We start from the raw sequence: 27,929 nt of genomic DNA, 5'->3' as shown, positions 1-27,929 counted from the left end.
AGAACCGCTTTCTCAGTGTCCAGCTAATACTCCCAAGATCTATTAACCCTTTCTGACCACCAGGGCCAGAATCACAGCTCTCGGGTCTCCATCAATAGCCGAGCTCGTCAAGCTTGAAGAGTTGTTTACTTCATTCATTTGTTCATCCATTCATCCATCGGTCTATTATTTCATCCCTTCATTCACTATTCTACAATATCTTGAGGACCTACTCTGTGCTAGTCACTGTGCCAGGAGCTAGGAATGCATTGATTGCTGCCCTCATGAGGATTACAGCCCCTTCAAGGGTCCATGTACAGAAAGCATTGCTTTCTGTTCCTGCTAGCACTAAGGGGCTAGGGGTCAGCCCCACCCAGAGCCTTGATTCTGGAAGGAAGTGTTCAAGTGTGGGGCACTTCTTAAGCATCTGGGTGGAGCTGCAGGCAAGGACCCATACATACACACACACCAAAAGCACACCCGTTCCAGCCACGGAGGAAGCCCTTCTCCCAATAAGGTGTAGTGTCTGCCAGTCACCCTGGCTTGCCAATGGCCTCTCCGCCTCTCAGAACAGTTGCTCCCTGCACTGCAGCCAGACAGAAAGATTCCTGTTGGAGCCACCAGGGGCATCTCCCCACCAGCGTGGAGAAAGGCCAAAGGGGCTGAGGGTCCTTTCAACAGCATCACACTGCATGGCCCTGGTCTGCTCAGGGACTCTCCTCCTGTGACTCCCACACTTTTCTTAGAAATACCACTCAGAGACCAGAACCTCCTTTCAACAGGTCTCACCACTGTCAGTGTTGCTAAGGCCCATGGGGACTATCTAGTGCTCCCCCTCATGGCACAGATGAGGAACCTTAGGCCTACAGAGGTCTGGGGTTTACTTAAAGTCAATCAAGGAGCTAGTGAGAGGCCAGACAGGTGTCTCATGCCTGTAATCCCAGCGCTTTGGGAGGCTGAGTTGGGAGGATCCCTAAGGCCAGGGGTTCAGGACCAGTCTGAGTAACATAGTGAGACCACATCCGATATGGTTTGGCTGTGTCCCCATCCAAATCTCATCTTGAGTTGTAGCTCCCATAATTCCCACGTGTTGTGGGAGGGACCCAGTGGGAGATCATTGAATCATGGGGGTGGTTTCCCCCACACTGTTTTCGTGGTAGAAAATAAATCCCACGACATCTGATGGTTCTATGAGGGGTTTCCCTTTCCACTTGGCTCTCATTCCCTCTCTTGTCTGCTGCCATGTAAGACGTGCCTTTCACCTTCCACCAGCCATGATTGTGAGGCCTCCCCAGTCACGAAGAACTGTGAGTCCATTAAACCTCTTTTTCTTTATAAATAACCTAGTCTTGGGTATGTCTTTATCAGCAGTGTGAGAACAGACTAATACACCATCTCTATAAAAAATAAAAAAATTAGCCTGGCATGATGGCATGCACCTGTAGTCCCAGGTACTCAGGAGGCTGAGGCAGGAGGATCACTTGAGCCCAGGAGTTTGAGGCTGCAGTGAGCTATGCGCTATGATCATACCACTGGTCATTTGCACCTGGGTGAGAGAGTTAGACCCTGTCTGAAAAAAAAAAAAAAAAAAGAAACTAGGAAGAGAAGCCAGGACATCAGCTGTGTAGAGAATTGGAAGCTGCAGCATGTAGAGAATTGTTTTCAACTGTGTGAGCAGCAGAATCACTCCCACAGGCTCCCTTGGCAATAGGCACCCTATAGAGCTTCGGCCTCCTCCCTTTGGTGCATGTCTGCCCATTGTGTGTCACTGCCTCGGTCTCCCTGAACTTCCAGATTACATTGTTTTCCCAGCTGCCAGCCAAAGCTTCTGGAGCTGAAAGTGAGTCTTTGCTACCAAAAACATGGCCAAAAGCTGCCTCACCTCTGGGGAAGCAGGACCGTGGGCCCTCACCTCTCTTTTGTCCCTCAGAGGATTCCACTGGGAATCCTGCGACATTCAGTGTCTTCCTGACTCTTGGACATAACTCCTTCTTTTTTTTTTTTTTTTTTTACACAGAGAGTCTCGCTCTGGCTCTGTCACCAGGCTGGAGTGCAGTGGCACGATCTCAGCTTACTGCAACCTCTGCCTCCTGGGTTCAAGCGATTCTTCTGCCTCAGCTTCCCGAGTAGCTGGGATAATAGGTGCGCCACCATGCCCGGCTAATTTTTGTATTTTTAGTAGAGATGGGGTTTCACCATGTTGGCCAGGCTGGTCTTGAACTCCTGACCTCTTGATTTGCCCACCTCGGCCTCCCAAAGTGCTGGGATTACAGGGGTGAGCCCCTGCACCGGCCTACTCCTTCTTTTCTTTACTGTCCTGCTTCCAGCCACAGACATCCAGAAAGTCCTCCTAAGAAAGGACACAGCCATCAGCTGATCTCAGCCTCTCTCTGTCCCCTGCAAGAGCTGTTTCCAGTCCTCAAAGCCAAATCTTCAACCACCACAAGCAACTGTAACTTTTTTTTTTTTTCTTTTTAAGATGGACCCTGGCTCTGTCGCCTAGGCTGGAGTGCAGTGGCACAATCTCAGCTCACTGCAACCTCGACCTCCTGGGTTCAAGTGATTCTTGTGCCTCAGCCACCTGAGTAGCTGGGACTACAGGCGCCCACCACCATGCCCAGCTAATTTTTGTATTTTTAGTAGAGAAAGAGTTTCACTGTGTTGGCCAGACTGGTCTCAAACTCCTGACCTCAAGTGATTCCCCCGCCTTGCCTCTCAAAGTGCTGGGATTGTAGGTGGGAGCCACCGTCTCCAGCAACTCTAACTTTCCATTATAAATGTAGAGGCAAGAGAAGTTAGTTGAACTTATTAGTTGACTATTATTTCTTTTTCTAAATAAGTAGTTTTACTTACATAGTGAATTTGATCAGGTCTGCTTTTCTAAATTCAGATGGAATATCAGATTTTGGAGTTTCTAAAGCAAGATTTTCCTGCTCATAGTTCCAGAAGCTAATACCCAATTCTTCTAGGAAAATCACTTCCAGATCAAATGAGGACTGATGGGCTCCTACAGGTCTTGGAAAATGCTGGGGCCACCTGCAGCCACAGCTGTCCACTTCCTGTGGACACAGTCTCTGCTGCCCCCATCTGATCCATGGAGGATGTCTGTGGGGTCACCAGCAGGGAGAGTTCCAAGCAGCCAGGAGCTGGAGTTGCTCTGACCACTGTGGAGACCCTGGTGAGAAAGGGGCCCCAGGGGGAGGAAAAAAAGAGTAGGATGAGCTGGAATTTCCTTGAGCCCCTATTGTTTCCGCATCTCCACACTGGATCATAGGAGCCTGAACCCAGAGGGCTTGGATGACTTCCGGGCCAGAGCATCCATTGGCTGAGGCACAGCAGTTCCTCAGCCTCCTTTGGAGGAGGGGCTGGGGGAGTCTTGTTCCCAGCACCACTGCGGCATACCCTCCCTGGCATGCCTGCAGAAACACACAGGTACCCCACTCCACAGACAGAGCTCCTGCTTTTGCATGTGGAGGTGTGCCTCACTAATCTTGGCTTCTCAGGCACCTGACCACAGTTGTCCTGAGTACACCCACACCTACTAGGGTCAGACTCTGGATGCCAGTGCCTTGAAAGACACCATTTCCCATCCATCAAGGGCAGGAGGAGCATTTGAGAAACTCACTGCAAGACCTTAGGTCTCTTCAGCATGGGCCCTTCCCTGTAGCGCAAACCAGAAAGCATAAGGGGGACCTAGAACTCCGAGTAGGGTACAGCAGGGAAGGGGGTCCCCAGCCCAGGGCTTTCTGTGGCCTGGACCCAATGTTGGCCATTGGGACAGTTCAGGTGCATTGCCAATCCCAGAACCACTGGGTGAACATGGATCCCCTGAGGGAAAGAGAGCAGGAGAGGACCTGGAAGATGGGGGAGGGAGCCAGCAAGGGATGACAGGGAGAGGGAGGCCAGGGGCTTTCAGACTCAGCAACTGCGTCTGCTCCATCCCAGCCACGGGCGTTTGGAACTAGGACATTGTGAAGAAGCCATACAATCTTTCAAGACAGCTTTCTTAAAAAGAGTCTACCAGCAGAAAGAAGAAAGGAAGTTTTCCTTGTGGGAAGAATGGGTTCAGTGGTGGTAAAGCAGGCGGTTGTAGGAAGGACCTCAGAGCATACCAGAAAAACATAATGGAGCATCTCACCAGAGTGCTGTCCTGAGACTGAAGGAATTAAAATGTCTTCTAAGGTATTGGATTCACCCTGCCACCCTGCCGCACCACTGTCCATACCACTCAATGTGCCCCTTGGGGATGTGGGGACAGAAAGAGATTGATTGCATTAGTACCTACAAGGCTCATGCCTCCTTCATCCATGCCCTCTGCTAGGTTCCTCCCACACTGACTCTGGGTGTGGCCATGTGACTGTGGCCGGTGGGATGATTGATGGTAACTATGCAAGCAGAATTGGGCAGAAGTGCATGTGTGTTTCCATTTGCTCTCTTGGAAGAGCCTCCATCAAGAGAACGAGCCCAGGCTAATCTGCTGGAGATGAGAGACCACACAGAACAGAACTAAGGAACCCCAGCCAAAGCCATCCTAGACCAGTCATCCTCCAGTTGACCTAGCCACCCACAGAATCATGAGGAAGTCCAGTGAAGATCAGTTGAGCCTAGCCAGGATCAGCAGAATCACCCAGCTGACCCTAAGACCTGTAAAAAAAACATAAATTGCTGTTGTTTTAACCACTAAGTTTGTGACACGGCAGTAGCTAACTGCTATAGCTGTCATGGAAAACCCATTAGTCATTCGATCAGGGGCAAGCCACTTTTCTTCTTCTTGTTTCAGCTCTCTAAACTCTTTTACACTCCAAAGATAGAACATAGATAGTGATTTTCTAGCTATAACTAAAAGAACAAGTAGCCTGTAACTCACAGTTAATGATCAATAACAAAGTCCTAGAAACAGGGTTAAAGGCTTTACATGCGTAATCTTATATAGTTATGTCAGGTAGATACTATTATTATTTCTATGAGGAATCTGGAGCCCAGAAAAGCTAAGCAGTCTGACCAAGGTCACAGCCTCCAGCAGCAGAATTGGGCCACAAACTCAATTCCAGTGGATGCCAAAGCTTGTACTCTGAAATGGTCCCCTAAGGTACAAATGAGCCTGCCCAGAACCTGGATAACTCTCTTTTGACTAAATCCCAAGGCCTGATAAATGGCCCATGAAGTCCCAAGGCCTGGTAAGTGGAGCTGAGGGTCAAGCCTACGGTGAGGAGTGTTGGGCCTCAAGTTGTCCTTCCTGCTCTGTAAAGTGAACAACTTTCCAACCTAGATGTCTCTTGAAGAGACCAGTATTTCAAGAGCTCAAAAGATGCATGTTAGTATTCTGCAAAAAACTGGACCTAAACAATTCTATTGCATGAGCAGTGCCCAATGTGAGGAGAGCTCATTCCTCATGTCGTATAACCCAAGGACCAGCCAGAAAAACTTATATAGAGACCAGGCCAGAGAATCCGTGCTCAGATGTTGCCAAGAAAAAGCCAAGATGTCCAGCATGACAACCGAAAAAGAATTGGAACAGGAAGACCTGTGGATGTTTGCTTTGCCAAAGCAGGTATTATGCCTGGGCTCAGAATTCCGGGGTCCCTACTGTGGCCCATCCCCAATGGGTAACTGAGCCGGCTCTTAGTTAAAACACTGCACTTAGCGGGCCAACCTCCCCTGGGAACTAGGAAACCCTCTCTAGTGACCAGGTTTCTATAATATCAGGTCTCTGAGTCAGAGGAACATTTTTTTCTTTAATCTGAAATTGCCGGGCCGATTTTACAGCGTCTCTCCAGAAACCCCTTCAGATTCCACCTCTGAACTTTAAAACAACAATTTTATTTAGAGAGCTGATTTATTCACAAGTAAATAGGATACAGGGTGGGTGAAGTAAAAAGAACCAGGAGGCAGTTATTGGATTTATCAGCACAAAAGCCGCACTGTTGCCGGCAGCAGAGGCTCTCCCGTCCCTGTACCTTTCAAAACTAATATGTAACCATATCTGTTTTAAAAGAGTGATTCATTTTCCTCCCATTGCCCTGCGAAACTCTCTTCATCCCCACCACAGGAAACTTGAGTCTGATTTTAATGAGCTTCAATTGGAATGTGGCCTTTGAAAAGTAGTGCATTTGAAAAGATGGAACATTAAATTTTGTAATGATGTAAAACATCTTCAATTTTTGACAGGACAATGGTGCTTATTGTACTTTATGAGTCCACTGGCGATTCAAAGGTCACTTTGTATATGACTCCACAGACAGGGGCAGCACTGAATGAAAATTAGGTTACATGTGATCAGCTTTATTATTAATCAGACGAAAATGGATTTTTAACATTTTTCTAATGAGCAACAGAGAAAGAAGAAAATACCACGAATAAAACTACAGAAGAACTAGAATGACCCAGGCTAAAAATGTACCATGGCCATATCTAAAAATGCGCTTTAAATCTGAAATACTTAAATACTATCTCAAGGAATAAAATGCAGCTGCATATCTTGGTGTCGTAAATACACAGAAAACTGCTGAAATACCTACTCTAATTTACTGTCTCTGTCCTTTGTTTATAACTAACTAATGAACTGATTTCTCTGCACAGTATATTACCCCAACCCCCAAGAACACCAGGCTGGCTGAAGTTGTGTCACTATTTCCATGATAAATCCTGTTTTTTGGGGGTTTATAACTCAGCTGTAAATATGTAATTCAGACTAAAACTTGGCATACAAGGCCTTAACCACGAAGCAAATTTACACCACAACCGCCACTCCACCCCCATCTAATTTTTTAAAGCTTTCTTCTATGTGTGATATTTTGGTATTAAAATGAAGGAGGAAAAAACACACACAATAAATAATTGTTGAAGAGTTGGTGGCTTTTGCTTTCATTTCTTATTCAAATCAAAAAGCTACTTTTCAAGATGGTCGTTGCAAAGCCTATCAAGGTGTTTAAGAAACAAAACAACAACAACAACAAAAACCAGACTTCAAATCCCAAACAAATCAAACCAGGCAAAAGAGTATTTAAAGTACAACTGTGAGGAGCATGTGATCCAGGGAAACTGAGGCAGGGATGTGCCAGCTTGCAGAGCACCTCCCTAAAGACACACACAACTCCAGGAAAAGCCGGATCCTCTTGTCTGACTGTTACCCTTGGAAGACGGCTGAGTTGCTGAAAGCATTGCCCAGGACAAGAAAGCCTCCAGTCCCCATGTGGACCAGGTGGATTTGCAGGAAGAAAATTCCGCAAGCCTCACTGTGAGCACCGAGTCCCCTGGGACTGGACATTGTGCGCCATAGAGGGAAGTGAGGCAGAGTGTATGGATGGTGCTTGGCAGCGGGTCCCCATGACCAGGAACAGAACCTGGCTGTCCAGCCCACAGTATCAGACATGAGAGCCACTAGCGTAGGAGAGCACAGCCCATCTGCAGCTTCTGGACAGCTGTCAATTCCCCAGGAGGTCAGAAAGAAGTCAATAAAGAAGACAGAGGAAAAAGATTGAAGTTCAACCATGAAATTGGGGCTCCCAAGATGTCAAGGACAGAGGTGGGGCTCCAGAGAAGGAGGACCCAGGTGGGGCTTGAGATAGCAGTGGAGATGGAGGAACGACGGGGGAAGGAGACAGAGTGGGAGACGCAGGCTCAGAGCAGGGTGTCCTATCTGCATCGCCACTGACACCGGAGCAAGGAGCTCCATCCTGGGCTCGGTCACCACAACAGCCTCCTCCCCAGCCTCCTACCTTCCCACCCGTGGGTTCCCCATGCCCAGCAGCTAGCTCACTCCAAATCGTCTCATGCCCTGCAGAGGCTTTCCTTCCTGCCTGCTAGAAAAGCCAGGGTCAGAGGCGCTATGGCATTTGTGGGACCCACTGCAAAAGAAAAATGCAAGGCCCTTGGCTCAAACATCGTTAAGAATTCTGATGTGGGCGCATTTAACCCTTACACTACATGCAGAGCCCTTCTCAGCGTGGGGTTTAAGGGACTGCATGGGTTGCACACCCCATGAAGCTGGCCGCCACTGGGTCCTTCTCGTGGCCACAAGAAGGCCATTTCCGCGACCCGTCCGTTCCCCTCTTCTACGTATTCTCTCTCCAAAGTTCTCTGAACTGTACACGCTGCTGTCCTCAGGGCCTCACCCAAGCGTGCGCCCCACATCCTCCCAGGAACGCATTGGCCTCCTTCCAATCCCTGGGTGTCACTGCACAGGCCTTGTCTCTATCCACCTCTGGAAAGTAGCAACATCCCCGGCACTCCCTAACTCCTGGTTTGCCTTATTTTTCTCCATAGCCTTCTCACCATCAAACCTACCAGTTATTCCATTTGCCCACCACCCTCTAGATTGTGAGCTCCCTGAAGGCAGGGAGGAGTTTTTGCCTCCTTTCTGGACCGCTGGGTCTCTGGTACCTAGAAAAGGATCTGGTGCACAGGAACCATCAGGAAATATTTGCTGGATGACTGAGCAAGCACAGATGTCGCTACTCCCTCGGTCTCGCTCCTCTCGCTGCAATAGATGGTGGTGGCCACCTGGGCCGGCAGGATCATCTTCAGGAGGTCAACAGAGCAAGGTCAACAGAGCAAGGCCAACAGAGCAAGGATGGGAGGGGTGGTGTCCAACCACCACTGACTGAGAGGTCCTGGGAATAGGGGACCATGCCATGCCAACAAAGTCCTATCCCATGGAGGGGCTGTCTGTGGAGGGAAGTGCCCGGCAGGGCATAGCAAAGGAGAAACAGGTTCATAGGGCTAGGGCTCCTGGCTGTTTTTGTGCATTTCCATGCCCTAATGTTGAGAAGAGTGCCTGGCATAGGACAGATGTTCCATCAATGCTTGCTTGCTGAATGAATGAATGAATGAATGGGTAAATTCTGCTGCAGAGTATCTCCTGACCATGTTTCCTGACAACTCAGTAATCCCCTTGCACAGACGACAAGGAGTGGAGGTAAGGACTGCATGAGCAGAGACAGGCTGTGTAGAACTGTCCCAGTGTAGACTGACAAACCCAGATGACGAACTACAGCCCACAGCCTTCCTGCCATCACTTTCCAAAGCATGGCTGCACTAGACTAAATTCAAGCCATGCTAGACCTTAGCCTCTCACCTTTAAAAAAAAAATCAAATAGGATTTAGCAGAAGTCAGGAGGGAAAAACTTATTGATTAAAAAACGTATTTTTAATTTTATTTTATAACAAATACGTAGATATTATAGTATACAAACAGATAGATCTACACACTTGATCATGATGAAGTGCCTACCTTCAGTTTTGTTGCTGTGACATGGCCTGGCCTGGCATGAGCTCTTCACATGGGCTTCGAGCTAAGTGAGCATGCAAGCTCCCCTGTAAGAAGAACCCTGGATTGACCAGAAGACAGAAAGGCCTTAAGGCAACACCTGCCTCTGCTGAATCCTGCCCTTGCTATTCAAGCCCAATGTCTTTGGCTGGACCTTGGGCATCAGTGAGGGAAAGAGGTCATTGCTATTGTGACCAACCATTAGCACCAGTTGAGCATCTAATGGGGGCCACCCACAAGCCAACCTCCCCAAGGCAAGGTATAGCTCAGCAGCATGAGGCAGTGGGCTTGGGAGTCGCACCTCTGGGCCTTTCTTTGCAGAGGAACCCACCTGGGATCCTGGCTTCTTTTCTTGAAGGGTCTCTTCCCCCAGTCTTTCGTGCTTACCCTGGTTCTCTGATCCCATTGCAAATTCACCCCCACGCATGGAGAACATCACAAATAGTTTTAGGGTACAAAAGAAGCCTTTCTACATGTCTTCTCAAGTTGAGAGCAGATAAAGTATTTTAAGGCTGCTAGAGTTCCTAATTTGACCTTTTAATTTTGGGAAACAGATACTATTGCAGCTAGTAAGAAAGGTGGGCTACCTTTTGCCTCCCAGAGTGGCATGCAATGCAAACAATATAACAGCCAGCTGGGAGAAGAAATACTAAAAAGAATCATCCAGAAACAGCTATTTATCTGAAAGCAGTTTTCCCTGACAAAAACAGGGATTTTGGAAAGAGAGCTGCCCGTCCTGGCAATAGCTCCTCTGCACCTTGGGTGGCACCACCACTGTCGTGGCCATCATGTTGGAAGGTGCCCAGGAGGGGCTGAACCCCTGCTGGTCACGGTCAGCATGGAGTAAAACTTCATGGTGCAGGCAGGTCTGAGCAACCATCTGCCTCTCTCCAAGGTGGCTTAACTCAGATGTCCAAGGATTGGTCCACGTTTTCCAGGTGAATTTGTTGTGTATGGCCATCAAAAGTCCCGACGAGCTCCTGCTCTCTATCCATGCGATACCTAAAAGGAAAACTGGGGTGGGTGTAGTTCAATCCATGGACTCTGTCATGGGCAGTCTTGGTCCATGAGGACAAAAGACCTTCATCTTGGGGGAGTTGGAGGATGGCTATGTTTCTCACAGTATCATGTTTCCAAAGTCTGTGACCAATCTTCTAAGTTTCAACCTTTCTTTTCACCAGGAATGGGGGGAATGTGCAAAGATTGAGTCATGATGCCTCCCCTAGGCCCAATAGTACTACTGTACAACTGGTCAGCCTCAAAAGACACATCAGAGTCCCAGGAACAGGCAGAAGTATTCCAGGGGAGCAGAATGAGCCTGGTATTGAGAGTCAGGAGACCTGGGGCCCTAGCCCTGCCTTTCACTACCACAAACTGTTACTAATGCAAGTCATTATTTTCTCTTTGAACGGCAGCTTCCCCATCTATAAAAACAGGAAAAATAGCCCCAAGTCCCAGCTCTGTTGACCACACAGGGCCATTGAGAAGCTTGGATGAAATATCAACATCTGGGAAAACCTTGGAAATCCTGTTCACTTACACAGGGATCTCTGGGTCCTGAGGTCTAAAAGCCCTCCAAAACTCTGTTCCTCTCTCATCTGAGGGTCTTTGTCTTTCCTGTACTCTCTCCTTAGAATATGTGTCCCCCCCACCCCCGGATTTCTGCACACTGGTGGGTCTGGTGCAGGTGGGTCTGAGCAACCATCTGCCTCTCTCCAAGGTGGCTTAACTCAGATGTCCAAGGGTTGGCCCAAGTTTTCCAGGTGAATTTGTTGTGTATGGCCATTAAAAGTCCTGATGAGCTCTAGCTCTCTATCCATGTGATACATGTGATACTGGCTCTAGTCTCTCTCCAATGTTCCCCCTCAACAAAGAGGCCTTCCCTGCCCTCTGGGGTATAGAATCCTGACCTTCTCATGTGAAGGTCCAGCCCTTCCTCCTGCCTCAGCATCTTCATATCACTCATCCTATGCCGAACTTGTTTGTTTGTCAGTGTCCCCATAGAATGCAAGCCCCAGGAGAGATGTCACCTTGATTACTCTGTTGGCGACCATCTGCCAACGCTGTGCAACAATGCCACATGTGCTAAAGTACATGGACAAGTAACCATGCACCTTCCCCATGATGGAGTCCTCTCCTTTCTGACAAATTTGGTGAGAATGCTGTTTCTTCATTCCTCAGGACAAGGCTGCTGGATGGCAGGTGAGGTCAGGGAGTGGAGGGTAGAGGGGTCACAGTGTTCCAGAATGGCCGTCCACACAGCACAAGATCTGCCCCCTGCCCCTCCTGTCTCCACATCCCACAGCTGCCCACCTTGGCTGCCCCCACTTCACATTCTGCTCTTAGGACAGGGGCCTGGGACCTTAGTGTGATGAACATCCCTCTCCCACAAATGTGTGAAGGATGAGCCTGCCTTCCCGTGGGAGGCAGCACACAGAGACCAGCCTCAGGAAGCAGTAGGGAGAGTTCCTTTTCCAGAGAAGGGCTCTTTCAGTACTTTTTCTGCAAGTAGTACCTGGTCCTAGCTAGAGATGACTACGCAAATCCAAAGGCATAGCCCATGAGAGTTAGGGCTGCATTAAACCAAGATGCCCACCTCTTACCCATGTTTCCAAGTGGCCAGTCCTTCTGCAGGAAAAGGTGCCCCAAAGCTGTAGGGATAAGCCACACAAACACCTTCCTTGCTTGGATGTAGAGTGACAGCACTCAGAGGGATCAATCTGGATGCATGAAAACAAGACCACCCCTTGTCTCTGCTTCTACAACCAAACGCAAGTCCTCTTTCCAACTTCCCTATCAAATGTGACCTCTAAGATGACTTCTATCTCTGATAGCCTAAGAATCTTTCATTTCATCATGGAGGGCCCAATGTAGGCCTCAATGAGCCCTAAAAATAAAGCAGGCTGCCTAACAAGGCATCAGAGATGCTGTGGGGGAGACTCATGCCTGTGGTGGGAGGGGCCTGAGACCCTGCGAGGAAGCTGGATGTTGGGATCACACCGGCCAAAGGTCACAGAGAAGCAGGAGGAGGAAGTGGGCCTGGAAGAAATGAGAAACATGTAGGGCCAGCGCCAAGAAGCGGGCATGGACTGCAAAGAGTCGTTCTATCCCTCTGAGTCTTCCAAGTTACTTTCTCTGCTTTACTGCCATGGCATGAAAGCAGATAAAGCTTCCCAGGTTGCCTTTTACATCTTTGTTCAATGAAGAGGGCACGATCACTCATGATCCTCACTGAAGAGGGCTTTGGGCATCTTGACCCCTACTTAGCCTGTGTGTCAGACACACTTGCCTTGGAGTTCTCTGGGAGATTCCCAACTTTATATTTCATTGAAGTCTCGAGCAGACCTGCAAAAGCCTTCCTCTGCCTTTTGGCCCCTCTCAAGCCTCAAAGACCCCCAGTAGAATGGCCTCACCTCTACTGGGGACACAGCTTGAACTAGACTTTTGAGCAACCCAGCCCACTGAAGCCCACGCCCTCTCCCAGGAATGACCCTTTTGTCAGAAGAGTACCCACAGTGCTTCTTAAAGAGGAAAATGTGCTAAGATGTGAAAAAGCTAGAATCAAAAAAAAGGGGATAAAATGTAACTGTAAAGAGAATGACTGCAAACAATCCAGCCTGTGTCGACGTGGGGGCAGTTAGACGCTCCACAGGCCCTGCGTAAGGCCCACTTGTCTTCCTTTGAGGAGCTGGGGAGCAGCTGACCACCTGTCCAGAGGATGTGTTTTGATAACTCACAGAAATAAGAGGGTGTTTTATGGGGGAGTAATTGGGCATATTCCCTCCATGACTTGAAGTCAACAGGCAGTCCCTACAGCTGGCCCTTCCAGGTGCTATCAGTAGCAAACGCTATTTTCATGGCCAATTTATTAGAGACTCCATGTTTTTTGAGGAGACGTCACTAACACAAAAAGGGGTATATTTATTGATATGCTTAAAATACAGGTTTTTAACTCGATTCCTTCACCCTTAAAAACAAAGTAAAGAGATAGACAGATACAATTATGTTCTGACTGTTTTCTGCCAGCTTGTCCAATGGGAACGTTTGTATATAGTTCTCAGTGGCGCTGAAATCTGCTTAGGAAAGCAACAAGTCCTTTGTTCTGTTGACAACAGTTATTACAATTAATTCATTTTGTGATTGGTACTTGCGCTGAGTGACAAGGTGTTATTTTACCTCCGTAAAAGTTAAAGTGGTAATATCTACATGCACAATAACAACGTGGGCTTGCTATCACTCATGGGGAGAAGAAAAGGCTGGCTCCCGGCTGCCGCTGCACCTGCCACCCTCTCCGCACCCCACATGCCAGTTTGAGTTAGGAGGAACGTGCTGGATTACTCCACTCGAAGTTCCTGCCTTCCAGCCCACCCGGCTTCCTGCAAAGTTTTTCATCAAGGCCTGAGGTCTGAAGGTGACAGGATGCGGAGGGAGGGTGTCTAGGGGCAACGCCAAATGCCGTGGTGTGAGCTGCATGGCAGGGCACACCACTTGCCTTGTGACCGTGAGTCCGACTCAGAGTTTCACTGAAAGGCCTGGTTCTCCCCTCTGTGAACCAAGGTATCTCAACCTTGGCACTATTGATACTGATATTTGGGGCTAGATAATTGTGGTAGGGGCTGTCCTGTGCATTGTAGGATGTTTAGCAGCATCTCTGGTCCCTGGATGCCAGAAGCACTCCCCTCCCCAACATCTCCAGACATTGCTAAGTGTCCCCCAGGGGAGAAAATTGCCCCTAGCTGAGAACCACTGCTATCCACAGCTCCCGGGGCTATTTGCTGTGTTGTGGAAAGAGGGTTCAAGAATACTTCTCTGGGCCAGGTGCAGGGGCTCTGTAATCCCAGCTCTTTGGGAGGCCGAGGTGGTCAGATCACTTGAGGCCAGGCGTTTGAGACCAGCCTGGCCAACATGGTGAAACCCCGTCTCTACTAAAAAATACAAAAATTAACCAGGCGTGGTGGCACATGCCTGCAATCCCAGCTACTGTGGAGGCGGAGGCAAGAGAATCACTTGAACCCAGGAGGCGGAACTTGCAGTGAGCGGAAAACATGCCACTGCACTCCAGACTGGGTGACAGAGTAAACTCTGTCTCAAAAAAAAAGAGAAAAAAGAACGCTTCTCTGGCTTCGATTCCATCTCAAGCTCCCTGAGAAGGTTGGCTTCCTCACCTAACCCAGAGACAAAGCGGCAAGGTAAGTGCCATCATAGCCCCCACAGGAAAGGGCACAGTGGGATGACGGACCTCTTGTACCATCAAGAAGGTGTGGCAAAGGAGAAAGGAGGAAGAGAGAAACCAAACACCTCCCCCAAGAAAATGGCTGTAGAGCCCATTTCAAAGAACGGGTGCATCTCCAGGGTAGCCCAGACTTCCATCTAGCTAGGATGATCAAGGAACGGCTATCGGATTTTTCAACCTCACCAGGGTCTCATAAAATGTATTACGTGATCTATACCTCAACTCAAAAAAATACGTTGAACAAAATTCATCTCTACTTCTTATTAGGGATTTCAACAATTGCACACTAGGCTTAGAAAAATTCTGGTTATCTGAGCGCTCCAGGGGCTTTGCTTCTGGATATGTGGTTCATCCCCTGTGCTCATTGATTCCTATGGATTCATCATTTAATTCTTCAGCTACCAACTCCAGCTGGTAGTTATGCAGCTACCAGCTCATCACATCAAGGAAAAGATGCAGGATGAGGCGAGACCATCCTGGTTCCAGGTGGATTGTCTCAGGAAGGGTCCAAACTTGTTTTCTGGAGCAGTAAGAACAGGGGCCCCGAGGGGCAGGGCTGGTGAAGACCATGGTCCTGTGACCTGCCTGCCCATCCCTTCTCATTCAGAGCAGCCCAGTTGCTTTTCTGTACCAGACATGCAATGACAAAGCCCTAAATCTTTGCCCTCATCACCAGGATCCCAATGTGCCAGGACTAAGGGCCAGTCATCTCGGCTGCCCCAGAGCATGGCTGGGCATTGCCAGCGTCCCCAGCCAGGCTGACATCCCTTTCCAAGAAAAGCTCAGCAGATTGGACCTGCCCTGTATGTCTGCCTTGGAAAACCATTGACAGGGAATCACAGAAATCCTCCCGAGTTTTGTTTTTTTTTTTTTATTAGCAGTATTTATCACCTTCTCAAAATCAATTGCATATTTTAAATTAAAACAAATGATTATTTCTAGACTAATCAATACTTGCATCTTTGCCTTTTAAAAAGTAAAAAGTTTAATGTAAAGAAATCCTCATCTTTGCTCCCATCAATTCAATTTTAACATAATTCAATATTTAATAAATATAATCCTCTTTGTGCAGAACAATGTCATAGAAAATGCAAAAGATTTCATGGTATCCAAGGTCTCATGAGGTGGAAAATGATGCCTCTTCCCCCGGAAATTCCCAACCTCTGGGTACTTTCCTCACCTTCTTCACATATCAAGAGGTGTTTATTCCTGAGAAGTCTAAAAAAAAAATGGGTTTATGTATTTAATGATTCTAAAACCAAAATGCTACCTACTATCTGCACAACTGCCATTTTTATCTCTTTAAACTTCTCCAGCTTGACGTTTCTAAAAGGGCAAAAGCAGAAAACCCTTATATAATACCTAATTTGTACATCTGCGGTTTCCTTCAGACTGGCACAGGCACCATATGTTTTTAATTATCATAATAGCCCTAAAGAACCTGTTCTGTGGGAAACACATATGATCCTTTTATTACTGGTTTGTAATTTAAACAGTTTTAACAGAAAAGGTCTGGCTATCAGGGAGTGACAGCCTCAAAGGCCTAAGATCCCAGCCAACGACCTCTGGAAGCTCAAGTTCAGATCCCACCCACCGAGGGGGACCTCCTTCCCCCTGCCTGACAGAGGTAATTGGGCACATGTGAAGCGGCTCTGTGGGACCTTAAAAGACATAATCTGGGATCTCCAGTGACGCCGGGTTTTGGTCAGAGCCCGGCACAATGAGAATAAGGTTGATAAATATTACCCTGGTCTGACCTCCGCTGCTGTCACAGTTGGGGGCAGGGAGAGGCAGCTGGAGCCCTGGGCCACCCACTCTCTATGCTCCCTCAGACCTGGACCTCAGGGAACAATTGCAAGGTGGGGGTCAGGTTTCCTCGGGGCCCTCTCGCTGTGGGGGAAGGAGGGAGATGACAGATTTTTGCTTTTTTTCCCTGAGGCTGGAAAATGACTGAATAAATATAGCCCTAAAAAGAACTGATTCACAGACTGTGAAATGGAAGGACTCAGGGTTATCACTGCGACTATGTCATTTATGGAGAGGTAAGGACACTGAGGGGACAGGAGGAGATCTGCTCAGGGTCACGTGGCAGGTTCAAAGCCACTCTGGTCACAACCCAAGCACCTGGTCCCTACCCAGTGCCCCGCCCACACGGTCCAAGACGGTGCCCCCCAGGCTCTGTCTCAGGTTAGGATCGCCTAATCGCAGAATCGCGGCTCAGAAATGCCCCATTCTCTCCTGACATGAGCCAGGCGGGCTGGCAGGAACTGGCTGTTGTTACGTACTGTTGGTTGGTTTCTTTATTTTTGATGCATCTCAAATGTGTATTAAAGGCACAGAAAAGCACCCGCAAGGTGAGACAGCTGAGTGGCCACTCCCAGGGACCTCCACTGCCCACAGAGGCCACTCCCAAGGACTTCCACTGCCCAGAGAGGCCACTCCCAGGGACTTCCACTGCCCAGAAAGGCCACTCCCAGGAACCGCCACTACCTGGAGAGGCCACATGCGGGGACCGCCACTACCCAGAGAGGCCACACACAGGGACCTCCACTGCATGGAAAGGCCACAAGCAGGGACTTCCACTGCCCGGAGAGGTCACACGCGGGGACCTCCACTGTCCAGCTCTGAATCTCAGCCCCGTCGTTTACATGCTGAGTGATCTTAGGTGTGACAAGATGCTGCTCGGTGCCTCAGTTTCCCCATATTTAAAATGAGAATAATAAATACTCCATCCACATCCTTGGGTTTTCATGAGGATGAAATATAAGAAGCTAATTTGCACTCTCATCTGTATGGAGCTTAGAATAGGACTTGTCACAGAGGAAGTCTTTATTATTTACAACTTTGCCTGGAAGGTTAGTGGATGAGTTTGGAGGACCAGATCCTGCTGCTGGGATAAAGGGAGCCGTTCCTTGGGCGTGGAGATATTTTGGGGAAATAGTCATCTACCCCAGACCCAGGATGCCCCCACATGGCTGGTTTTTGAATGGAACAAAACGTCCCGGTGGTAACTGATTTCTGGGTGACCCCTCATAGACACTCAGGGTGTGGGGCAGGGTTAGGAGCCGTGGCCAACTGAGTTCTCCTCTAGGCTGCCCAAAGGCCGGGACTGATTTTACATAGTTGCCCTGAAAGTGACTTTCTTTATTCCACGACTGCTTGATTTTAGCATGCAAGTGTGACCTGGGATATTTTATTACTTTGTTTTTTCTGTTTGTTGGTGGTCACAGCCTGATGTTATAAATGCTGTGTCTTGGAGGACTGGTGTGATGCGGTTGATGACACTGATTGCTGTCATCTGTGAGATGGGCTATCAGGTTCGGTGCTTGGCATCGGAGGTGCGTGTCTCAGGGAATTCCCCTCCCTGACTCTGCAACAGCTATCCTCACGCCTGGTGTTCAGCTGGCCAAGCTGAGGCTCAGAGGGGCCCCCTGGAGTGGGAAGGTCATGACCTGAGGCGCTGGAAGAGTAGAAAATGAAAGCAAGAGCGGACAGCAGGCATTGGAGACGACAGAAGGCGGGGACGTGGGAGGGGGTGAAGGTTGAAAAATCAGCTGTTGTGTACAGCGTTCACTATTCAGGTGACGGGTACACTAAAAGTCCAAACTTCACCACATGCAATGATATAAAAACAAAAAAAAATTTAAAAAGAAAAAGAAAAAAGACTGTGGGCAAGCCATCTAGCATCTGTTGGCCTCAGTTTCCTCATTCATAAAATGGGTTGTGATAATGACAGAGGGTGTTTGGTTACACAGAAGTGGCTGGGGTCCAGAAGTGCTGAAGGCCTGGCCGGCCTGGGGGCTTCACAGGAGGGTGGGCCCACACCGGGGCAAGGCTCGGAACAAGTCTGGTAGCAGGCCAAGTCTCCCCAGATCACCCCACTTTCCTCCACTGCAACATGCTCCCTCCCTGGGTAAGCAGATGGGGCCGTCATTCACTCAGCCGACCTTATCCTTGAAGAAGGAGGGCAGGGAGTCACAAGCCCAGATCTGGCTTCCTAACTGACCCCAGAAGACCAAGAAGAAGCTCTCTGGTAAGTTTAAAAAAAAAAAAAAAAGGAAGGGAGTCTACACATTCCCCACCCCAGAGGGGCTGAGCTTTCCTTTTGGCAAAAAGAGGACCAGATGGTCACCCTCGTTTGAGATGTCAATGGTGACCTCTCAATGCAACAAACAGAAGTGCATCTTAATCAGAGTTCTTCCCGGACAAGGCGATGGCACGGACCCGCCCCTCTAGGAAATAAGACCTTAATCACAGCCCTGCAGCCACAGTAGCTCTTCTCCACCCCTGCCTACCAGGTGCCAGCCCAGCTCTGTGGCCCCGCCGAGCCCAGGCAGGAGTGGAGCGTCTCCCCATTTCCAATCCTTGGAGTCATAACTCACATTACTTCCATCCCATCTGCACCCAGTGAAGGCAGAGCAGGGAAAAGAGCATAAAACACAAAGTTCCCACAGACAACATCTGTCTCAGTGCAAACAATGGACCATTATCTTGTAAATAATTCTGATTAAGCTGCAGCATTTCCTCCTGAAACTGGCGGTGGGAGTGGAGCAAGCGGGAGGAGGCGCTGCTGGAGCTCCAGCCCGAGCGCGAGGGGTCTTCCTGACCCTCGAAGCCTCCCCAACATCTCTACCCACAGCCACTGAGCACCCTTCTCCCCGGCCTGACCACCAGGACCACCAGCAGTGGGAGGGCCCATCCCATCAGCCTGGGCACCTACAGCCCCAGGAGGCTTCGGAAAAGGTTCCCTGCCAGGATTCTCTAGTTTCTGCTGGCCTTCTCTCTCTTTCTCTCTCTCTCTCTCTCTCTCTCTCTCCCTCTCCTCTTTACCCATTTCTCCCACTCTTTCCTCTCCTCCAGATGCAACCTCCACCATTTCTCTTCTACTCTCTTCTTACTTGTTTTCTCTCTTATCTTCTCCTTTCCTTTTTTCTTTTTTTAGATCTTGCTCTGTTGCCCAGTCTGGCCTCCACCTCCTGGGCTCGAGTGATCCTTCCGCCTCAGCCTCCTGAGTAGCTGGGAGCACAGGCATGTGACAACACACCCTACTCTTTCATTTAATTGTATCTTCCCAGGTCTCCAGGTTCTCTTTAATCCTCCTCCTTCTTCTCTTTGTACTGCATTTGCACTTCTCTCCCTCTATCTTCATGCATTTCTCTTCCTTTTGGCCATTCACCCCTCTCTTGTTTTCTGGTCCCCTTAGCCCTCGGGTCCTCTGTGGCACTCTCCCTCTCCCTTGGTCCCCCCATCCCAGGCCCCTGGGGCTAGGCCTCCCCACTGACCCATCCCAGGGACACCTTGACATAGTGGGAATTGTGTGTGTCCATCTGGAGGTTCCAGGCCTGTGTGCCCCAGCCTGTCCTTGGGCTCATCCGCAGGGGTTGTCAGGCTGGGGAAGGGGCCCTTAGGAATCCCTCTTCCCACCACTGGAGCATCCGTCATGCCCAGTGCCTCTCCCTTCTGTGTCTTCTGGGATGTGAGGTCAGCCTGCCTGGCAAACCCCAGTCCCATCACCCACCTCACACAACAGCTCCTGTTGCAAAACCCACTGTCGCGAAAGAAAACTGGGGACTTCACAAAACCACCCCAACATGACATCCAGGTGTTTAACCTGTGCAAATTAGAGGGGATCATTCACTTTGCATTTACCTCAAAGGGCATTTACCTCAAAGGCCTCAAAAAAATTCCTTTTGTGATTTAAAATTAAATTACATTTTAATGTATCATTTAGAAAGGACAGTTCTAGAGCCCAAAGTCTTAATGAAACCCAAAAACCACTGATACAAAAATCTGGGCCACCAATTGGCCACGAGAGATGATTTTTAAAAATTTCCTAATGGTAAATACTTTTTACCACTAGAAAACAGTGAAAACAGCTCAGTTGGAGCCAATGGGGGTGTGTCTGTCCATTGCAGGAATGTGCTTGTTGAATTATCACATGGGTTCCCCAACAGACCTCCAGATGTGTTCACCCCAGGGATGGGAAGAATCCCAGATGGGCCATCCAGAAAGAGACCTTCCAGCGATGAGCACAAATTGGCAAGGATGAGGGTGGGGCACCATGATTTATAATAACCTGCCCAGATTCTCCAGCCACTCAGCAGGGTTTTAGTGGATTCTGGGTCTTCATCGAAGCTCTGCCTAGAGCCTACATGGCTGCAGAAAGCCTAAAATAATTGAAATGAGGGTGACTCGATAACCTCCAAGTTCTTCATATTCACTTTATTCTCTTAAGGGATACACGAGTGTCTCATTTGATGAATGATAACAGTGAGGCAATTGGATTAAGAAATGCCTATGACAAGATGTCCAATTGAAAGCAAAAAGCCAAGGACTTGAGGGTTTCCCATGTAGAGATAGAGAGTACTGTTCCAAACTACCCCGGGCTTGCAAGCTCAGAGTGATTTTGAGTGACTAATGGAATTCTCAGGATGGAAAAGTGGAATGGTCACAGGCACAGAAGGAAGTGAATGTGAACTGCTTCCGTGCCCCGTGAGTGCAAGATGAGAGCCTGAGCCCGTGTCTCTCGGTGCCTGGGTTCCCACCCTCTAAGTGTGACGGGTACATGTATTGAAAGGGAGCAGGAGGCACTTATATCCAAAAGGGAACCCCTGGATTCACACATTGGTATCTGTAAAGTGCTCAAAGATAACCTGATCATCATAAAAAATACAATCTTCTCAAGCTCAACTGTGAGCTCAACAGGTTGAAAAAGAAAAGAGAAAAAAGTCAGATAATCAGGTTTTTCTTGCACTTCCATGAGCTGAAAATCCAGTTTCATTGATCTCCTTTCTTTTCTTTTACTATTTTAACAGACTTCCACAATTAAAAGACAATCCTCAATGGTCTTCTTCTAATTTAACAGAAATATCTTCAGGATAAGGCAAGTTTCATATGCCCGTGCACTGGAATGGCAGATGGCCTTGCCCAAATAGAAAGCCCACATGCTCTTATGCTTGTGGGAAACCAGAACACATCCCAGGGGCCCTACTGGTGTGGGGACTCCAAGACTGACAGGGTCCAGAGGAGTCATCTGAAAAGTGAGGACTGGAAAAGGGTGGTGGAGACTATAGAGTTTAAGACCTAGGAGGGTCTGGAGCAGACATCTGGAATGCTCCCTCCTTTGGCTGAGAGGAAAATGGTGCCCAAAGAGGACACATGAGTTGTCTAAGCTCCTTGGAACATGATTGCTTCAAGGTGCTTGGTCTTTTGACTCCCAGACCAGCCCGCCAGTCCTTCCTCCAGTAACCTGGCCCCTAAGCTGAGAGGCCATGCGCTTCCCTCCCCACAGGAGCCATGACCTGCACATCTGTTCTCATCCGTGGCTCTGGTAGGTCTGCGACTTTCTACAGGGTATCCAGGAGGGTGTTCTCACTTGAAGCAGACACTGTTGGTTCCTCATTCCTTCCCTTCTGATTATCTGATTATCTGGCAATACCAATGACTCCTTGCTTCGTTCTGCCTGAGGGCTTTCTCTCACTATGGGAAGAATGGTTGGCCATCAGGTGGGCTGGAGGGACCCTCAGCTGCTGGGAGAGGAAAAGCTGGTGTGTAAATGCCCTGGCTCCTTCAATCCTTGAAGAGACTGTTCCAAGAGGAGCTCCACATAGTACCTTAGAGGACCCCCAAAGGGGCTGAGCCCCCATGGTCCTGCAGTACTGACCCTCTCATGAGTGCACCTGTGCTTGTTGATTTACCTGCCTTCTCTGTCTCCCTTCCCTGCTCCCTCACTCATGCTTCCTCGGTCACCTCCCATATCTACTGCCTGCATCCAGGTCTTTACCTCAGGATCTGCTCTAGGGAGACCCAACTAGGTCACCAAGGAAGTCTTAGGGGATTGAGAGGACTAACGACCCCTCTACTTGACAAGAAAGAGCTAATCCTAGTGTGAGTCCCTAATTATCCACCAGGGCCACTGTGCACCCCAGCAAAACCACCTTCAGCCCTTCGCCAGGTGCAGGGCACACCTCGGAGTGGCCTGTCCTCGTGGTCAACCCCAGCCCTCTTCCCAGTACAGACAAATCCCAACTCAAGAAAAAAGCAACTTGTCCATCATATAAAAAAAGCAATAATTTGGTAAATTAATTGCAAATTTGCTTTCCCTGCTTGGTTGCCTTTCTCCTTTTATGTGGATAATTGAGAGCATATTATGTTAATTTGACAACAACAGAAGTTCAAAAAGAAAACGTAACCTTGTGAGCAGTGAGTTACCATTAGATGGGTGTGTCTGGACAACTCCACAAAGAACATGAAAGACAAACCCCTCGTGAAGCCAGCCAACGTCTGGATGCACAAATGGCTATTTTTGCTAATGAAATAGCTGTGCAGAGTTCCCCAACTTTAACCTTGAAAATGCGCATCCCTTGCTCCAGAGGCAGAATCTGCTTACGCAGAGACAATATTGCCAATGCGCTGCTGCCGATTTGGGGATGTAATTTAATCATCGGGAAGTTTCTTTGAGAAAAAGTGACTATACTTATGGAATAATCATCTCCCAACATTTAGATTCTTTTTCTCCAACCAGAATATCTACAATCTCATCAAAGCAAACACACTTCCGAACATGTGTAAATAGAAAAGTGGATCTGAAGACTCTCTTACTGCAAGGCACTCTGCCCTTCGTTGGCCTCTCTCATCTTAAGTCACAGATGTCTCCTTGGAACTCTGCTCCATATACAATGGGGCGGGGGGTGGTCTCTTATCCAGACCAGGGTGTTCGTGTTAGGAGGGGTCCAGGTCTCAGGCTGAGGGTAGATCCAATGGATGATGTTTACGTTTGCGCCAGGTCTGAATTCAAACAGGTAGGGCTTGTTATAATCCCACATGTGGATGGTTGGTGGCTTGGGGGAAGGTGGGCTTGTTATATTTCCACATGGGGATGGATGGTGGTTTACAGGGGACATGCGCTTGTTATAATCCCATGTGGGGATGGGTGATGATTGCTTGTGGGAAGGTAGGCTTGTTATAATCCCACGTGGGCATGGATGGTGGTTTACAGGGGAGGTGGGCTTGTTATATATCCATGTAGGGATGGATGATGGTTTATGGGGGAGGTGGGCTTGTTATATTCCCATGTGGGGATGGATGGTGGTATACGGGGAAGGTGGGCTTGTTATAATCCCACTTGGGGATGGAAGGTGGCTTAGGGGGAAGGAACACACAGGAAACAGAATTCCTGACCCCCTTGCAGAGCTGTGAAATGAAGTTGGCTCATTCCACAGAAATGAATTCACCCAGCTCCCCGGCAGGCAGAAGACGGGATATTCCCAAGAACACACAATTGGTGAGAAGGAAGTTGTTACCCAGGGATGGGGGTGATAAGGAGGAGGTGGATGGGAAGCAGGGGGAGTGTACGGCGTGAGTGCCCTGAAATGAGAAGATGGGGAGCAGGACGGAGCTGGCTTCATAAAAACAGGAGAATAAGAATCCACAAAGACCTCCTCTAAGCTTGAGAAGTTTCCACCGGGGAGCAACTCAGGAAATACCCCCTGCTTTAGAAACGGAAATGCTTCCGAGTCTTCCAGCTTGGAGATCCCGTTAGGGGGATTGGGCCCCCATGGAAAGGAAGAGAGAACAGCAGACGCCTGAATACACGGCTCCAGGGAGCCTTCCAGGCTCTCAACGCAAAGGGCTGGGAAGATCCGTTCCCTTTAGCAGCCTCTCCCTCACTGGCTTTGCACTCCCTCTGCCTCCAAAGCCGAGACCCCCACACGCCATCTATACCCCTCTGGGCCCCATCCCAGGAGGACTGGCAAAACCCACAGGTGCTATGGTGCCCCAGGTTTGCAGGAAGTGGGCAGCAAGGTGTACATGACCGGCAATGCCAGGAACAGTGTGCTCAGCCCTGGACAGAGGCCCCGAGAAAAAGGCTTGGAGGAATTTTCCCTCGATGTGCACCCCATTCCCCTTAGGGCAGGTCCTCAGACTCAGGGGACATTGCAAATAAAGAAAAACCTCTCCTGGGGCCCTACTTCTTGTACAGGCTTGGCCTATATACACTGGCAGTGGAAACTGGCCCTGCCTAAATGTGGCCACACAGACCTGGGGCCTGGAGGTTAGGGTCATTCACTTTACCTTTGCTAGGCATTTAGGGATCCATCACAGTTTCCATAGGAACCCATGGTATGTGCTCCCAGCTTCATGTGAAGGGAATCAGGCAACAGTTGTGGGCACTGACCACCAGGAAATCTGACAACCTTCTTCACAATCGACATTTTCTCTTTGAAGCTTTTATCACGTCTTCTCAGACTCCGAATCTCTCACTTTTTACCTCTTTCCCAAAATAAGAGACAACCTAATACCATACTGTGGTCTTTGGAGTCAGAGTCACTTGAAAAGGTTTTATGAGAAATACCGGAAGAAATGTTTCAACCAGCTAGGGTGATGCAATTGTCCTGTCGCGGAGGCCAGGGTTGTTCAATGAGCATTTCTGGGTTTCCGTTCCCTTGTTACACAGGGGACACTTTATTTATTTGGGGTTGTGAAGAACGGACTTTGGGGCTTGAGATTGTGTCCTACCCCCAGACCCCCAAAAGGACCAGTTAGACAAGGGCTCAGGGATGGTAATTGAATTTAGAAATTTACAAAACACGTCCAAGCAAAGAAGCTTGGAAACACCGTTGAAATGGCAGGACCCTCAAGTCCAGCTCACGGACCACAAAACCAGCAACGCAAGCAAAAAGCAAAATCAGTTCTTCCCACACCTCTCTCCCCACCAGGAGGCAAAGTGGAAGAACAGGCAAAAGCCTGTTACAGCAAACACAGCTACAGCCCAAAAAGGTCAGCAGAACATAAAGATTCCCACATCCGCGAATCCTGAGTCTCTTCATTACAAACTACCCCTTTGCAGGATGAAAAGAACATGTTCAGATTTGCTGCAGGGAGGCTGGGTGTCCGCGTTTCCACATCTGGGATGGGGCATGATGGCTGGCATACTCCGTGCCCAAGTACCCCCCATCCCCACCACCCCAGCCACAGTTCCTGTGGGCGGTTGTGGGGTCTAGACACCTAAAAGTCACTTGTACAGAGAAACGGGCCTGTGTCGCCTGGCTCTCCCCCACCCGCCACAGTCATCCACCCAAATTGGAAGGTCTTTTTCCACTTGCATGTTTATGAATTGTTACTCATAGGGCCCACCTAAGGGTGGATAGAAAAATGCAATGATCTGCCCAGGCAAACAGCCCAAGAAACAGAGTAAATGGCATTCCCTGAATGTCCTGTTGAGGCTTCCAACAGAGAGAAGAATGTCAGGGGGTGAGGGGGGTGTTGTGGAATGAATTAACATAATGACTCCAAACTGCACTAATGTTTCACAGCTTTTTTTTTTTATTAGCAATACCAAGATAAGTTATTGAAGCATTTTTAGTATTATTTTACATTCCATTCATAAATGACCTAACTTGTAACTCAGCATACAGCACACTTAAAGATATAGTTTGACACTTATTCAGAAAGCTACAATTATTATAACTTACATGCCTTCATTACCAGGAACATCTTAATATATCTTCTAATTACTTCAACAATACTCTGTTCCAAAGCACACGATCACCCCGTACAAGTTTACATATTTTGCTTCAATCACCATTTTTAAGTTGTAGATGTCAAGGTGCTATTCACTGAAATTTTACTGTCATCTGCTCCTGGTTAATAGGACGACCTGACACAATATTAAACTAGCAATATTTCTGCTTAAATACTATGGAGAAAGAGAATTACTGCACTTTTCCGTATTCTTCTAAAGTGTTACAAAATACAGGACAATCAGACACAAGCAGTAATACCCACGAGACCACTGCAGGACCCACCTCTACACTCTCAGGTCAGCTGGTGGAACAGCCCCCCACCCCCAGCCAGGTTGTCCACAGGTGAAGGGATCTGTCATCTACCAGCAGTTGTCACTCAGGATTTATGACTTTGAGGGAGTTTTCTCTCCTGCTCAAGTTACTAAGCCTTTGCAATCCATGACTAATAGTGGAACATATGGGGTAATATTTTTAGCCTCTGATTCTCTGCTATATATACTGTAGATTGGTGCTCCGTGTGTATACACATACCTATGCCAATAGTAATTATTTATTCAACACACATATGTGTATACATTCTTCTCTTGACTTTACACGATTAACAAGCTGCAGATAACCACCGAGGACCACGAACAGACAAGGGCAAGTCCAGATAGACCGACTAGGACAGGGAGTGTCACTTACCTGCAAGAAAATGTGCAGATTTATTAAATAATCCAGAAACCATCAGGGCTAGAGGCATTTGAAAAAAGGGCAGGGCCACATCCCTTAATCATTTAATGGAATAATGACAAGAAAGTGGTATTTATAAAATTTGGTCCTTCTGTCTCTGGCTAAAGCAAGAATAGTCAACATGATTAGGGCAGGTTGGCAATTAGACGTAGAGGTGCTGTTGATCAGCACTAAGTAATAGGAGATAATTACTGCTTATTTGAAACCTGGGCTTTGCACACAACATCTGAAATTAAAAAGAAAAAAAAAAAAGAAAAAACCTGATGCCTTCAGCAGGTAAGATGTAGCCTGTGTCTAGATAGTTGTCAGTTTCAACCAGCGCTTTGATTCAGCTCTCTAAAAAGGTAGATGCCAGTGCTTAGACCCAGGGCATCTGCACCCACTTAAGACATGGATGGGCTCACACCGTTCCTATTTCAGATGGCGGTGCCTGGGTCTGATTGGAGAGTTTACATTTCCTCAGTGATGTGGGTGTCTGTTCCGACAACACTCTCTTCTCTCAATACTCTCTTCCTCCCTCTCAATCTTAAGTCATTACCAGGGGTGGGGAAAGATATATATATGTTTCTTTTTTTTTTTTTTTTAACCAAAGAGGTTGATTGCCCTCTCCTCTCACCTAGGCTTGGTCCTGAGCAGTAGGATTCATGCAATCTGAAGAGAATATGGACATAGCAACTAAAATTAATGCTAGCAGACTTCTCTCCTGATTCAGAGGCCCTGTTGATTCAGCCAGTAGCTTTTGGAGCCAAAAATATGCAGCAAAAGGAAAGGAACATAAACAAGGCTAAATGTCACCAGTGTTTGCCGACTTACAGACACCATCCATTTGTTTGTTCTGAAATGACGAGTGGACCATTTGGCAAATACAATGGTATTCACACAACAGTTCTGTCATCCTGCAGTGCAAACGACATCACGTCAGTGGCATTCCCATTTAATTTAAAAAGAGGGAAGGAGAACAGGAGAAGAATGCCTTTGGAGTATGGAGAGAGCTGCCATCCAGAGAGGCTGCCTCTCCGTCAGACACAGTGCACACAGCAGGGCTCGGGATGAGGGCTGGGGAGAGCCCGCTCCAGGTGCTGATTTCTGCAGGAGATCCCAGGGGACATCGCCTGTGTTTGTCCCTCCAGAGTCAAACAGAAAAGCTCTGCAGCAGGTTGTGAGGCAGCCAGCAGGGGCAGAACAGGGCGGT

At 48.3% G+C, this 27,929-nt stretch overlaps 1 protein-coding gene across 18 annotated transcripts in view; it reads right to left on the bottom strand.

The window, feature by feature from the left end:
- Positions 1-27,929, bottom strand: part of ZNF536 (zinc finger protein 536) — a 492,422-nt gene that overhangs the window by 132,430 nt on the left and 332,063 nt on the right. Inside the window, exon 7 of one of the 18 annotated variants that reach the window (XM_054538835.2) lies at positions 1,968-26,689. The exons of the other annotated variants lie outside the window; for them this stretch is intronic. Coding sequence (XP_054394810.2) covers positions 26,682-26,689 — 8 coding nt within the window. The 3' untranslated portion in view covers positions 1,968-26,681. Of the gene's footprint in view, positions 1-1,967; positions 26,690-27,929 lie in introns of those variants that run through there. 18 annotated transcript variants of the gene reach the window in all.

The sequence above is a fragment of the Pongo abelii genome, chromosome 20, assembly GCF_028885655.2.
Source record: "Pongo abelii isolate AG06213 chromosome 20, NHGRI_mPonAbe1-v2.0_pri, whole genome shotgun sequence".
Taxonomy (NCBI): domain Eukaryota; kingdom Metazoa; phylum Chordata; class Mammalia; order Primates; family Hominidae; genus Pongo; species Pongo abelii.
Note: the sequence above shows the minus strand (reverse complement) of the source record. Positions and strands in the feature narration are given on the sequence as shown.